This window comes from Acinonyx jubatus, chromosome D4 (assembly GCF_027475565.1).
Source record: "Acinonyx jubatus isolate Ajub_Pintada_27869175 chromosome D4, VMU_Ajub_asm_v1.0, whole genome shotgun sequence".
Classification (NCBI taxonomy): Eukaryota; Metazoa; Chordata; class Mammalia; order Carnivora; family Felidae; genus Acinonyx; species Acinonyx jubatus.
The window spans coordinates 25,969,659-25,983,145 of record NC_069391.1 but is presented as its reverse complement, the minus strand read 5'-3'; the positions used below and the strand labels follow the sequence as shown (position 1 = coordinate 25,983,145).

The 13,487-nt window shown below is 42.0% G+C and overlaps 1 protein-coding gene across 13 annotated transcripts in view; it reads left to right on the top strand.

The window, feature by feature from the left end:
• The window catches only part of ZNF462 (zinc finger protein 462), a 139,000-nt gene extending 126,440 nt beyond the window's left edge, over positions 1-12,560 (top strand). For 10 of the 13 annotated variants that reach the window (XM_027034765.2, XM_027034764.2, XM_027034766.2 and 7 more), the window contains 3 exons: positions 3,925-4,057; positions 8,411-8,534; positions 9,701-12,560. In XM_027034765.2, coding sequence (XP_026890566.2) covers positions 3,925-4,057; positions 8,411-8,534; positions 9,701-9,908 — 465 coding nt within the window. In that variant the 3' untranslated portion in view covers positions 9,909-12,560. Of the gene's footprint in view, positions 1-3,924; positions 4,058-8,410; positions 8,535-8,766; positions 9,038-9,700 lie in introns of those variants that run through there. The other 3 variants (XR_008291049.1, XR_003412774.2, XM_027034769.2) reach the window with 3 other exon arrangements.
• The last annotated feature ends 927 nt before the right edge of the window (positions 12,561-13,487 follow it).

Below are 13,487 nucleotides of genomic sequence, written 5' to 3'. Positions count from 1 at the left end.
TAGAAGACGGAGGAGTCCCTGAGTAACAGAAGCAGGTAGAGAGAACTTCAGACAGAGAAAGTGGCCTGTGCAGGAAGAGGCAGAAAGTCCAGAGCATGGCGTAGTCCGGGAACGTCAGTAAGTTCAGGATGGTGGCGGTTCAGGTGGTCTGGAGAAGGTGGGCCCGGTGAGGAGATAGCTGGCCATTTCCAGCTACAGTGAGAAGTTGAGATTTTGTCCTCCGGGCAAGCGGAAACTGACATGAGTAGACTTACATATTTATTTTCAATCTCTCAGACCACACGGGAAAATAGATGTAAGACGGGATACTGGGAAAGCAGCGAGGAGGGAGGGAGGGGGCTTGCAGTGTTCCAGGTGAGAGACGGTGGCTCAAAACTGCAGCAAGGATGACCTGGTGGGTATGATGCTAAGTGAAATAAGTCAGAGAAAGACAGGTACCAAATGTGGAATCTAGAAAACGAACTGATAAAGAAACAGACCCATAAATACAGAGAACAAACTGAGGGTTGCCAGAAGGAAGCGGGGTGGCGGGAGGGGCAAAACGGGTGAAGGGGAATAGGAAATACAGGCCTCCAGTTATGAATGAGTCACGGGGATGAGAGGCGCAGCGTGGGGACTAGAGCCAGTGGTGTTGTAATGGCGACGTGGACTGATTGGACGTATCTACCATGGTGGTGACCGTAGCCTAATGTATAAACCAATCACCTCATTGTACCCCCAAAGCTACTGTAATATTGGGTGTTAGCTATACCTCCATTTTAAAAACCACGGTATTTTTAAAAAATGAATATGATAAAGCACTAACATCTTTGAGAAGTAATTAAAATTCCAAATAATAGTTAAAAGACATTTTTAATGCATCAAGGAGTCTTCCTGTTGTATTAATATCGGATGGCTGATTTGGGAATTTAAAGTTTAGGGAGAACCCAACATCATAAAGGGTTTTTATTTTAAAATCTTCTGGTTAAATAGCAAAATTTTGAGTTTTCACTTTGAAATCTTTTAATTGCCTAACAAAGATTTTAAAAAGCTTCAGGACAAATAAATCCCGGGTTAGCCCCGGATGAACGTCATACCGTGAAAATGTCATGTACTCTTTTAAAATTGTGCAGACTCCAACATGTTAACAGTTTTCCGGTGGAGGGATGATGGTGACGGGAAAATGGGCAAATACAGTCCTCAGAAAAACCCAGAAGGAGGAAAAGAAAAACATAACATTTGGTTTTGTGACAGATCTCCTTCTGTCATGAGTTCCCTGAGAAGCAGGGGCTTCTCCATCTAGCATGGGGCCTGGCATACGTGGGGTCCTTGTTGAAGGAACGAACAAATGACTGAACGGATAAATGACCTGATTAAAGGAGACATTTGAGGATTCTTTTTGACCTATCTTATCTTGGCTTCCTTATTTTCATTTCTTGGCAACGGCCGCCCTCATGCCCTTCACACACACCTGCAGTTGCCCCGGCTAGAGGTGCAAAGCTGAGAAGGTGGTCAGAAAAGGCTACACTTGGGGCACCTGGGTGGCTCAGTCGGTTGAGCATCCGACTTCAGCTCAGGTCATGATCTCATGGTTCATGAGTTCAAGCCCCGCGTCAGACCGCTGCTGTCAACCCGCATCAGATCCTCTGTCCCCCTCTCTCTCTGCCCCTGCCCTGCTCGCACTCTTCCTCCCTCTCTCTATCTCTCTCTCAAAAGTAAATAAATGTTTATGAAAACAAAAAAGAAAAGAAAATTTTGGTCACATAAGGATATGTTACTTTACACATATTTCAAAGTTAGGTAAATTGGAACCTTGCCTCCTTTTCCTGAAAAACTGGCAACCCAGAAAACTTTTATTCAAATATTTGTCATAAATGCTATTTGGTTAAAACGTAGACTTTGTGGCTAAACATAACTTCATAAATATTCATTTACGATGCTTGTTATAAGTGTTTCCAAAAGCCAAAATTGGAAAAGGCCACGTTCCCAGAAAGGAGAAGGAAACTACATTTTGGGGAACTATTATGTTTTAGGTACTGGGCTGACCCCCTTTAACAAACGAGGACACTGAGGATGTACCTTGAGTAACTTCCCCACAATCTCGTGATTAATGGCAAACTGTGAACTCGAAGTCAGGTCTGTCAGACTTCAAACCTCATTCTCCTTCTGCTCTTCTTTTTTGGTTTTATGTTATACAAACAAAGAAATAAAAGTCCTTGTGGGTCTGTAGGAGTGAGGCGTGGTAGATACATCCCAGGTAGGAAGGTGCTGCAGGCAGAAGTCCCTTGAAGACAGTTACTGTGAACTGTTAGCAAGGAGGAGCACTAAAGATTCTGAACGTGACTCTTCCTCCCTCTCACCTTAGTCCATTAACTTTTCATTTTAATTAATTCTGCAGATGAGCAAAGCAAGCTCTTGCCTTCCCTGAGCGTTTAGCAATGAGAGCAACAGAAACTTCTTTTCTCCCTCATGTTGGGCTGTTGGCAAAGTCCACTGTCAACCGATTTCATGGATTGCATTATTAAAGTCGGATCAATTTATTATTCCTGTCACTTTAAAAGTGTGTTTATCCTGAGTTTTCTTCCTCCTTTTGCACGCTGCCTACCTTCTACAGGATGTTGTTGGGGCAATATTAAGTCTTTTCACAGGATTGTCTATTGGCCCTGCTACGCTGAGTCTTTTTCTCTCGCATTTGTCACAGTTGATGATGATGTTCCCATCTGCCAGGCATATGGAATTGGTGGTGCTCAGCAAATCTTTGTTCCAGTCTGGTCCCAGAGAGTATTTTGGGATTATCTTGTAAATTCTCCCTTTCCTCTCCCGTGCCCTCAATATGCTCTGTCTCTTCTGTAGCAGCTCTTGAAATCTACCTTGAAATCTAATGAATGATGTCTGCCTTCCCTCCCCAACTAAACTGTGAGCTTCTGGAGGCCAGGACAGGGTCTCACTCATCTCTGTGGGTCCCTCCCCCGGCCCCCAACAGGGGGAGCACGGCACCTTCCACAGAGGAATAGCCCATCGCAGTTGAATGACTTGAGACATACTGTTGGCTTGAGTCCTGTGCTAACCTGTCATTCCTGATAAGTCTATGCATACAAACTGGAGAATCTCTGAAAATAGATTAGTCAAGAAGGTAAATTTTGTGCTACTGTTGACGTAAGAACCCTAAACGTAACATCATTATAAAGTTTTTTTAGTGTGGATTTTTATTTCCCTTGGGTGTTGTTTGGAAGAAAGTTTGGATTCCCACATTATTCTAACCATGTTTTACATAAACAAAAATCAGCCATAGTTAACACTTAAAGGGCTTTTAGGAGTTACTTGTCTAGATTCTTCTCAGGTAGTCCCAGCTTCAATCTACAGGTTATGGTCAGCTTTGAAAACAGTAACACTAACAGTGACAGTATTGTTTTCCATTTACTGGAGTCAGGAGTTGGATAGTTGTTATCTGGCCTAAGCTGGGGTAGCCCCCAGACCTCCAGGTTTATAAGACTGTGGGGAAGAAGGCTGTGATTCTCATGCTAAGTTTTCAGGAACCTTCCAGAGCCTCTTCACCTCCAGAGGTGTTTGAAACTTAGGTAGTTTAAAAAAGTTACACCTTTGAAATCAACTCAAAAGGTATCATTGGACACCTACTCTGTACCCCAGGCTTTGTGATACTTTGATTTCCTGTTGACTGTAGCTCACATTTTATACTAAATCTAGTAAGGAAGGTCCAGTGTTCCTTTAAAAATGTTGGAATGTGGACATTCCAGCCCGAATGAGGACAGACCTGCCTCTGGAATAGTCAAAGTGAAGAAAAGGGTCTCCTAGGCACTGGTGTTGTACTGTCCTGATTCCAAAAACACGGTCATTGGAAGATGACGTTGGAAAGATCTCTCCCCCAGGGAGAACCCTGTTCAGTCTGCGGTTCATTATTCTATCATTTGTTTGGGCCTTTTTCAGGTGAGCCGTAACTTTGAGCTGGTTGGACGGGTTAACTTGGATCAGCTGGAACAGATGAAGGAAAAGATGGAGAGCTCCAGCAGTGATGACGAGGACAAGGAAGAAGAAATGAACAGCAAGGCTGATGACAGAGGTTAGTCTCAGCCCTGCCCTCGGAGGCCCAGATGGCATCTAGCACGTCCATGGTGAGACAGAAGGGAGGCAGAAGGTTGTTGTAGGAGGAACAGAAGGAATGATCCTTCTTAGTTAAGTAGCAGAACAGACTGACTTAAGAAACATGTCAGGGGCCATGTCTTTGTAAACTATTACCAGCCATAGAAACTTCAAGGAAAACAGACATTTTCTAACTATAGCTATATGTTTGTTAAAAAATATATGGTGGTGATTTGTTTTTAATAAGGACCACTGGTGTCTGGGGAAGCTTCACAATAAGGATGGGCAGACAATAACACAGAGGACACCGTAAATGTAAATGAGCTTAACGTTTCATTACGAGGAATGTAAGTGAACTTCCCATTGAGCACTTACGTAAAATTCCTGCTGCTAGGGCAGCCACTGCTGTGTGGTGGGGGAGGCTGCAAAGAACTCGAACCCTGAGCCCTCTCCGGAAGTCCCTCTGCCTGGCCCTTAACACCTTGTAAAGAGAGAGAAAGGGAGCGACAGTTTTCATTCAGCCGTGTGTTCACAAAGCAAGCTTTCATGGGATTTGTGTACTCTTTTTCCAATTTCCTCTGAGTCCAGGATTATTCTCAAGATAAAGCTTTTCAAAAGTATATCTATATAACCATTCAAAAAAAAAAATGTAGGCCTACATTTATATGATCTAGAGTTGGTTTTCTGTATTGTTCAACATAGAATATTGTGGAAATCCCCAGAGGGTGCATATAAGACTATGGGTTTCAGATGTGTTAGTGTAGTTATTAGGGATTCATCAAAAGCACCTGGATAACAAACATGAGAAATACACAGGATAGATACCATCCCAGTGATGATAAGAATGGGATGAGGTTATCAGCATGGAGCATCCTTATGTGCCACGTCCAGTATTTTCTTTAATCTGATATCATGTAGAGGGTTCTGCAGTTGGCCTGCCTGAATTTGGCTCCCAGTTGTGCTATTAACTAGCTCTATGCCTTCAGGTAAATCGTTTTATCCCATCTGCGTTCATTACTGACAATAATAATATCACCTACCTCCTAGAGATGTGGAGAGCTTAAATGAGATGATGTACAAGACACCAGTGCAGTTCCTGAAGCATAGTAACCACCTCATCGATGACAGCCCTGCCATGTCATGTATTATCATTTTGCAAAGGGGGACATACAGTCCCAGAAAATTTAAGAGTTTGTTCAAAAGAAAAACATATATATTGGAAGCCGAATTTAGGTCTTCTGGCTCCAAAGCCAAGATCTCTTTACACTACATCTCATTTCTCCAACACTTTGAGCAGTGGGATGTTCTTCACTGAAGGCAACCTAGACCTGAATCCCCTTAGGGCCTCCCTCCGAGGTGCACGTCTGCAGAATGTCACTGTCTCCCCTCCTTACCCGGTAGGTCTGCAGGCCTCCAAATGCCTCTTTGGTGGCCATTTCGCTTGGAGGTTCTCCTCCCTGTTCTCTTTCCTGCCCAGCCCCTCTTCCACTCCATCCCCACCATGACAACCGTAGCAGGGGACCACAGGTTTGCAGTGTGGCGGTCCATTCGGGCCCCTGAAGTCCCAGTGAAGACAACAGCAGGGACTGCCCGCTCTTCAAAGCCCCCGTACCCATGGTCAACCTGAAAAATGAGTGGACAAATAAAACACCCTACCACGTAGGTTGATTGCCCTTGTAAAGTTACGACTTTTATTAGTAGATGCCTTAGTGATCCATTTCTTGCAAGGGAAATGGCTGTGATCTGAGGAAGCATGGTTTCTAATTTTCTTTTCCTTTTTTTTTTTTTTAACATTTCACAAGTATGTTCTTAGTGATGAATTCTTTAACGTCTGTGCACTGTTAGCAGAGTTCTCCAGAAGAGGATGCTTTTGACAGGGGGGACAGAGGCTCCTTTTGCTTCATGGTGCTCTGTGCCCTGCTGTTGTTTAGGAAATAAGTTATTCCTTGTTGGTTACTATGACTTGTTTTCATCTCTAAGGCTGAGCACATACGATTTTAGAGGTTACAAGTGTTGCAGAGGCAAGAAGCCCTTTTAGTCTTCCCCTCCCTGTGACTCCTCCAGAATGAAAGCATAGCAAATTAGAAAAATAGATGGCAGTTAGGTGTGTGGGGCACCAGGCAAATTTCCTTCCTTGCCTGGCTTGGCCGCCCCCTTTGCGTGGGCACTGGGGCGACAGACCAGTTCAGTTTGACTGTAAAGAATTTCATGGTGTCTGATCACTTCTCACTGGAAAGTGTAGTATCCACATTCATGAGCCGTAACCACATGGAGGTGGGGGGGGGGACGTCTTTGGGTAGGGGGGCATGTATTCCTCTCTCTGAGGGTAGGGGATTTACATGAGTAACTTCTAGTAATGTTAATGAGAATTACAAGCCTAACCCTCCCTATCCCCCTCTCCGATCCTTGAAAGAACAGCCTCCTTTGTCTCATCTCCTTTGAATCCATTCTCCACCATCTAGGTATATTCTTGCCAATGAGAAGAAATGGCACACAATAGCCTCGGGGAGTTTTTGCCAGACGGTCTGTCTTCTAGGAGTAGAGCGGGAGGTGGCTTTAGTGCAGCTCTCAGGGCTGATGGAGAGCTATTTGATGTGTGACAGGTAATGACTGGCCTCCTCCTTTGAGGATGAAACAGCATGAGCCATTGGAAAGAATAGATGACTGGTTTCATGTTTCCTAAGGGTAAAGGAGCAAATGTGCCAGGAGCATGCCCCTCGTTGGCAAGTGTAGACTTTCATCAGGCACGCTCAGTGCAGGGGGCTCATGTCCTTGTAGCCACCCCATTCCCAGCGCCCTTTCCAACACGGGAACTAGAGAGAAGACTGACCGTGGCCATATCGCAGGTCCTGCCTAGGAAGCTCGGAGGGAATTTGAAAGAGAAGAAACCAGGCATGAAGAAATCAAAATTAACCCAGGCAGAATCCTCCCCACCCCCCTCTCATTATGCAGTTGGGAGGAGTCAGGAAGGCATTCTGTTGATTTCTTGCCCAAGATAATCCCTGCTAAGGAATTAATGCGCAGAGCAGATGGTGCTGTCTCATTTCCAATGAAAAGAATCAAGGAAGATAGTCTGTGCAATTATTTTTAATGGCTTGTGTGGTGATCTTCTTAATTTGTGAGAAAATGTTTCATCTTTTGTTAAAACTGGCCCATTCACATAGCGTTTTGTGCTAAAGATTAAGGCAGCACAGAGACACCTATCCTGTTAACATCATCCTGAGGATTTTATTAGATGAAGTGTTTCAACCAGAGGACATCTTCCTGTAGCATCTTGTATGTACAAGCATAGGGTGATCAGATATGTAGAGATGATGGACATTTCCCCGTATGCTGCCCTCACTCTGCTGCGTGGCTGCAGGACCGTCTCGGCCCTGCTGTTTATTATCCACAAGGAGATTGGCTCTCTGTGGTGTAATGAAAGACATATGGGCTTAGGACTCGGGAGAACACAAAGGCCACGTGAGCTCTCATCTTTGAGTTTGCCAGGAGGAGTGGTCTGTAAACAATTAGCCAGCCAATCCACATTGATCAGACCCCTAACATGTGCCCAGCGCCATGGAGAAAACAAAACGACCGTCAGTATTTGATGTTTGCAACAGACCTTCCAGAAATGTCTATACCCCCACATTCATGAGTACCACCAATTGAGGAGTAGATGTCAGGCAGCCAGCCAGGGGCCCTCACTAGCTCAGGACATACTTTTACAAACTGGCCTCCCCGCTTCCCAGGATTCTCGTTCACGCTAGCTTCTTTGCTCGCAGATCTCATTCAGTGCTCGTTGCCACCCTGTGAGGTGTTGATTATGACATCCGTGACAGATGAGCACAAGTCGTGAGCCCTCAGCTCTACTTGGAACGCATCGAAACCCTGAGGTCTGCTACGCGTAACCTGGTCCAGTGCCTCTATATTCTTTTTAGTGAGCAAAGATAAACCTGTGTCAAATAGAAAATGAATAGGTGCTAAATAGCGAGGCACTGGTAGAGCATCCTAGAAGGAAGAGATTCGATAGAAAAAACTGCCGAGACGCTGTTGGAATGGACAGAAGGGGTTCTTAGGGCCAGAAAGACCCAGACTATTTGTGATGAGGCAGTGAGGAGGAATGGGGCCGCTGGGGGCCTGGGACCCAGGAGCTGCTCTTGACGGCTATCCAAGAAATGCCCTGACGTGAGAAGCCAGTAGGAGAACTAAGAGAAAGGAATCTGGAAATTGCCTTCATGGAGGGTTTTACGGGTGAAAGTAGGAAAGAAAGGAGGTTTCCTAATGATTGTTGACTTCCCTCTTCTGCTTCCTCCCACAGCACACAGGTAACACTTCTGCTTTCTCCTCACAGATCTGATGAGATTTGCTGACCATGGGGCTGCTATTAACACTGAGAAGCGTTTTCCATGTGAATTTTGCGGACGGGCGTTCTCACAGGGCTCTGAGTGGGAAAGGCACGTGCTCAGACACGGCATGTAAGTTGAGCCGTCCCAAGATGCCTTTGCCCAAAGTGAGAAGTGGCAGGGAGAGCAGGTTCTGTTTTTTTGTTTTTTGTTTGTTTTGTTTCATTTTGTTTTGTTTTTGGTCCCCCTGACAATCCGTAGGCCCTTCCCTCTGTGTCACACTTTATTTCTGGGCTTGGGAGGAGAGGCAGCCATCAGGAACTAGGTTTCTTCTTTTCTGTTGGTTTTTTCAATGGTCACCCAGACACAACTCAAATGAGGAAAAATCATCTTTACGAAAGACAAATCCCACTCAAGCCCTCGCGTGGAAGTTTAGCGTTCTCCAGCCAGTGTCCCTTCAGCTTTCATTAGCCTGACATTCTCTGATAGAGCGTGGACCGGGGTCAAAAGATCTGGCTTCTGTTCCTGCCTCTGTGATGACTCATTCCCTGAGTGGCCTTGAACATTCCCTCGCACCTCTTGGTGCCTTCAATGCTCTGCCTCGGGGACAGAGCCAGCTTCTGCCTGCCTCCCAGGTAGGTGGGAGCATATCCGTAAAACACTTGTAAGATCTTTGAACATAAAACCGTCCCCTAGACGAGGCACTCTTAGTCTGCCAGACAGAGAGAACCCAAGAGTCAGTTCCTGAGTAGAAAATGCCCCTGAAACCCCAAGCATCTAAACTTCAGAGAACCTAACTAAGTTTCCCTAGACATGGGTTCCATCTTTGGGTTTTTACTTTTTGTTTGTTTTTTATGATTTGTTTCTGGATCCGTCCATTAAATCTTTACCTGAGTTGCTCTTTTAGTCTTCATAAATATAGCCAATCTCCAAGCTTATGGGTTACACAGAGGAGTTTGAGCATAAGACAGTTCTTGCTACTACTACCAGTTATGACCTATCACCCAGAAGAGGGAACATAAAATAATTATGTTAATGTGGACACAAGGCATGGTATAATCAAAACAGAGTATAATAATGGCTATTTTTGTAGGTTCACATCTTTAATAAGATGCTGAAATACATGACCTAAGCATAACATGTAGCAAAGGATAAATCACTCAGAATTTACTCATATGTTCATGGCATTTATGCAAAGGAAACCCCAAGGTCTTTTTAGGATCAGGGAAATAAGGACTTTTTTGTTTAATTAGAAAAAAAGGCATACTCATCCATCTCTACCATCACTGTTTCTCCAGGGCGTTGAATGACACCAAGCAGGTGACCAGAGAAGAAATCCACCTGAAGGAGAGTGTGGAGGACAGTATTAAGATGCCCTCTATAGAGGAAAAGGAAGATGATGAGGCAATCGGGATAGACTTTTCCCTAAAGAGTGAAACAGTAGCCATCTGTGTAGTAGCTGCTGACAAATCTCTCCTGGAGAATGCAGAGGCCAAAAAAGAATAAGCGTTTGGTGAACTTCTTAATCAAACCGTACTTGAACCGTGATGAGAAAGTGGGGAGGGCCAGCTTGGGCTGAGAAGGGCGGGGACAGAAAAGAAGACAGAACAAAGCTGCTTTTTAGGACTGAACAATCTATTTTCAAAGCACTGGTACCTGTGTGAGTGAGTATGTAAATTAAAGTTATTTAAATGGTTGGAATATGTGGCTCCTTTTCCATCACTACACCTTTTCTTCTGGATCTTCATCATGGAAGTGTCATTTGTTGCGGAATATGGAAGCACCTCCCATGCACACGGTGTGCTCTGTGGTGGTCTTGGACAGGATGTGGAAACAGAAGCTCCGTGACAGTACAAGACTTCTCTTAGGGGAACAACTTTTTGACGCACATCTTTCGGTGCGTTTTTCTAGTTTTAATACCTTAAGCTTTTTCAAGACCTAACTGCAGCCGCTTTGGGAAAAAACAAACAAACAAAAAAAAACACAAAAAAACAAAAAACAAAAACAGAAAACAAAAAAACTGCTTTGCATAAAACAGTCACCTGTTTCCTAGTACCTCAAACTTAACCAAGGGAATTCTCTGCATTTGTCAGTACTACCTGTCGTCGTTGTGGTTAAATGTAGAGAGAACTGCTGGGCAAGATGGTGAATGGAGAAAAAAAAAAGAGAGTTTTAAAGAAAGGAACACAAATTGTGCTTAAAATCCCCACGTGGGTTTTATTTCTTAAAATACTGTGATTTTTTTAATTATTTTAGTAAAAAACAAAACAAAAAAAAGAAACAGACTTTAATTATTAGATAACTGTTTGTGAATTGTCATCCTTTATTCCAGGTAAGCTGTTTATTAGTGTTCAACTATAATTTAGAATTTGGTAGATTCATGTGAGCTAATTTTACGGTGACTGTGGAGTTTTGTTTGCCACATGTTTATTTTCTATCAATTTGAGTGTTACAAACACAGCACAATTCAGTTTTCACATAAATTGTTTTTTATGTGCGTGTTATTGTTGTTTTAATTTGGGGGTAAGGGAGATTTAGTTTTTTGTGAATAGGAATGTCTTTATTTTAAACATGGAAATAACAAAGAAGTTAACTTTTTTTCCCCCTTAATTTAACTAAAGAACCAAACTTTTCGGCACAGCTATGCAGCTTGTGGGCCAGACGAGGAAGTCCTCTTCACCCTTTTGTTGCTTGTCAATTAACACATTATCCGTCTCACACAAATAATTTCTGTTAGGATGGGCTGGCTTTTGTGTGTGATTTAAAAATCTGTGTTCTGTTTTTGTTTGCATTGTGTTTTGGGGGAGGGTTTTTTTCATTTATTTTGTGGAACAAGGGGATATGCTAGAATCCCATCCCTTTGGTGAGTGGACAAGAAATACTTATATCCTATAAGGAGCCTGGAGAACTACTTTTTTTTTTTTTTTTTTTTTTAATGTAGCTGCCAGCTGCTCTGTTTCCCAATATTAGCTTTTTCAGGAGGGAGCAGCTTAGACTAAATCTAAGTCTACATTTATAATATGTTCTGATTGTGAACAAAGGGTTTCATTCCAAAAAGTAGAAAAGAACTTTCCTTGAAGCCTAGGTTATAGAAGCCTGTGTGCGTGTGTGCTTGGATGTGTGTGTGCTCGTGTGTATGCGTGTGTGTGAGTCCTTTGGTTTTCATGTTTTGTTTTTTTTGTTTTTTGTTTTTTTTTTTTTTACTTGGAAGGGTTGTGGGAGGGGGAGGGTAGAAAGGGGCAGGGAATCCTGAGATGACAGTGTCCCACACAGCTTCAAATAAAATCCATGGAAAGATATTGCATTTGTGGAATAGGTGCTTACTTGAAAAGCATGTTCTTCTTTTATTTTCTTGCTGTTAAAAAGTTTTATTTGTAGGAAGTTTCTTTTAATTTAATTTTTTTTTTTTTAGGGATGGGGGCCATCATGTGGAAACCAGACAATGGGGAAAGTGTGATCTAGACAAAGATAACATTTTGTGTCCATATTTGTTTTTAATTGGCCTCATTTCAAATGTATTAAACAGTTCCATACCTGGATTGGGTGTTTGTATGGTTACCAAAAAAAAAAAAAAAAAACAAACAAAAAAAACAAAAAAACAAAAACAAAACAAAAAAAAAATCAAGCAAAAAAAAAAGGAAAGAAAGAAAGAAAAAGGAAAAAAAAACAGAAAATAATTGTGACATGCTTTTATCACTACTTTATTTTTCAAATAACATGTAAATATTGTAATCCATTGGATTTTGTTTTGCTAACCTGTTAATAAAAATATGGGACCATTATCCTTTTAACAAGGCTAGAATGTCATTTTTTTCTTTTTTCAAACATATACCTGATATTTTGTGGCCGCACATTTTGGATGCATTATTATAATTCTGTTGACTGTAATGACATAGAATTTACAACATTTTTTTGTTTAATTTATACAGAGGACATTTTTTTTTTCAGAGCTTGAGAGAAGATAAATAGCAAAATGAGAACCTGTTGACTCCAATAATCAGTGTTTCCCAATACTTGATAGGAGAGAGGGAGATTCTGAGTTCTTGAAGCCAAGGGTTTAAAAAACAACAAAACACACCAGTAGGTTATTCAAGTTGTTTGCAACATACATTTTGTAATGAAATGTGAGAAATTAATAAAGAATTTTTTTCACATGTGTTTATGTGCATCTGTTGTAGATCATTTACAGATAAGAAATGTGGGAATAATAACAGTGTTGTCTTTCAGTGCATGTACAGGAGAGCTAATTCAAGCCACTGAGTCTACACAGGTATGGAAAGCAAAGGTAATAGTAAGGTGAGGTATGAGCTGGGAGTTTTAAAGTTAATATTTCTACATCAGATATTTATCACCAATTGGGGGAATTTTATGGAGGGAAGGTTTTCCACCAAAAATGTGAATCAAAGTGCTATATGAAGCTCGAGAAGGAGGAAGTACTAATGAATAAATGTCATCTGGGGACCCTGAATCTATGAACATAGTTATTTTAAACTACTGCCACCAACTATCTTACACCAGTAATTATTATTATCATTAACATATTCTTTGAGCTACACTGTTATAAATCAAAGGAAAAATTAATAGTCATGAAAACTAGAAGAGTAAATTAAAACCAACATCACTGATTGTTAAACTCAGCTGATTTATACGATCTGCCTTCACCAGGGTTAGGAGAAGAAAGGCTCACAGATCATTTGTCCAGAACTCGTTCTAAAAATTTGGTTCTCAACTTTCCTTGTCCTCCTTATCCCTTCCACAGAGGAGAGTTTTTAAGACACTTAAAAGAACATAAAACACAGAAAACAGAAATTTGGATAAATCAGAACCCAAAGGGAAAATGAGGACTGAGTAGCAAAGTAATTATGGTGGAGAACTGACAAAAATGCATTCTGAGAGGCCATACATAAACGATGTATTTGGCTCAGAGCTTCCTGGTAGGCAAGGAAATGAAAGATCAATCAAGAATCACATTCACATTCACATTTACTTTCAAATGCTCAAGAGATACTCAACCTTTTCCAAAACTGCAAGCTGAGAAGTTTGTGTTTTTCTAAGGGAGAGAAAGTGACGTAGAACTTGTCCATT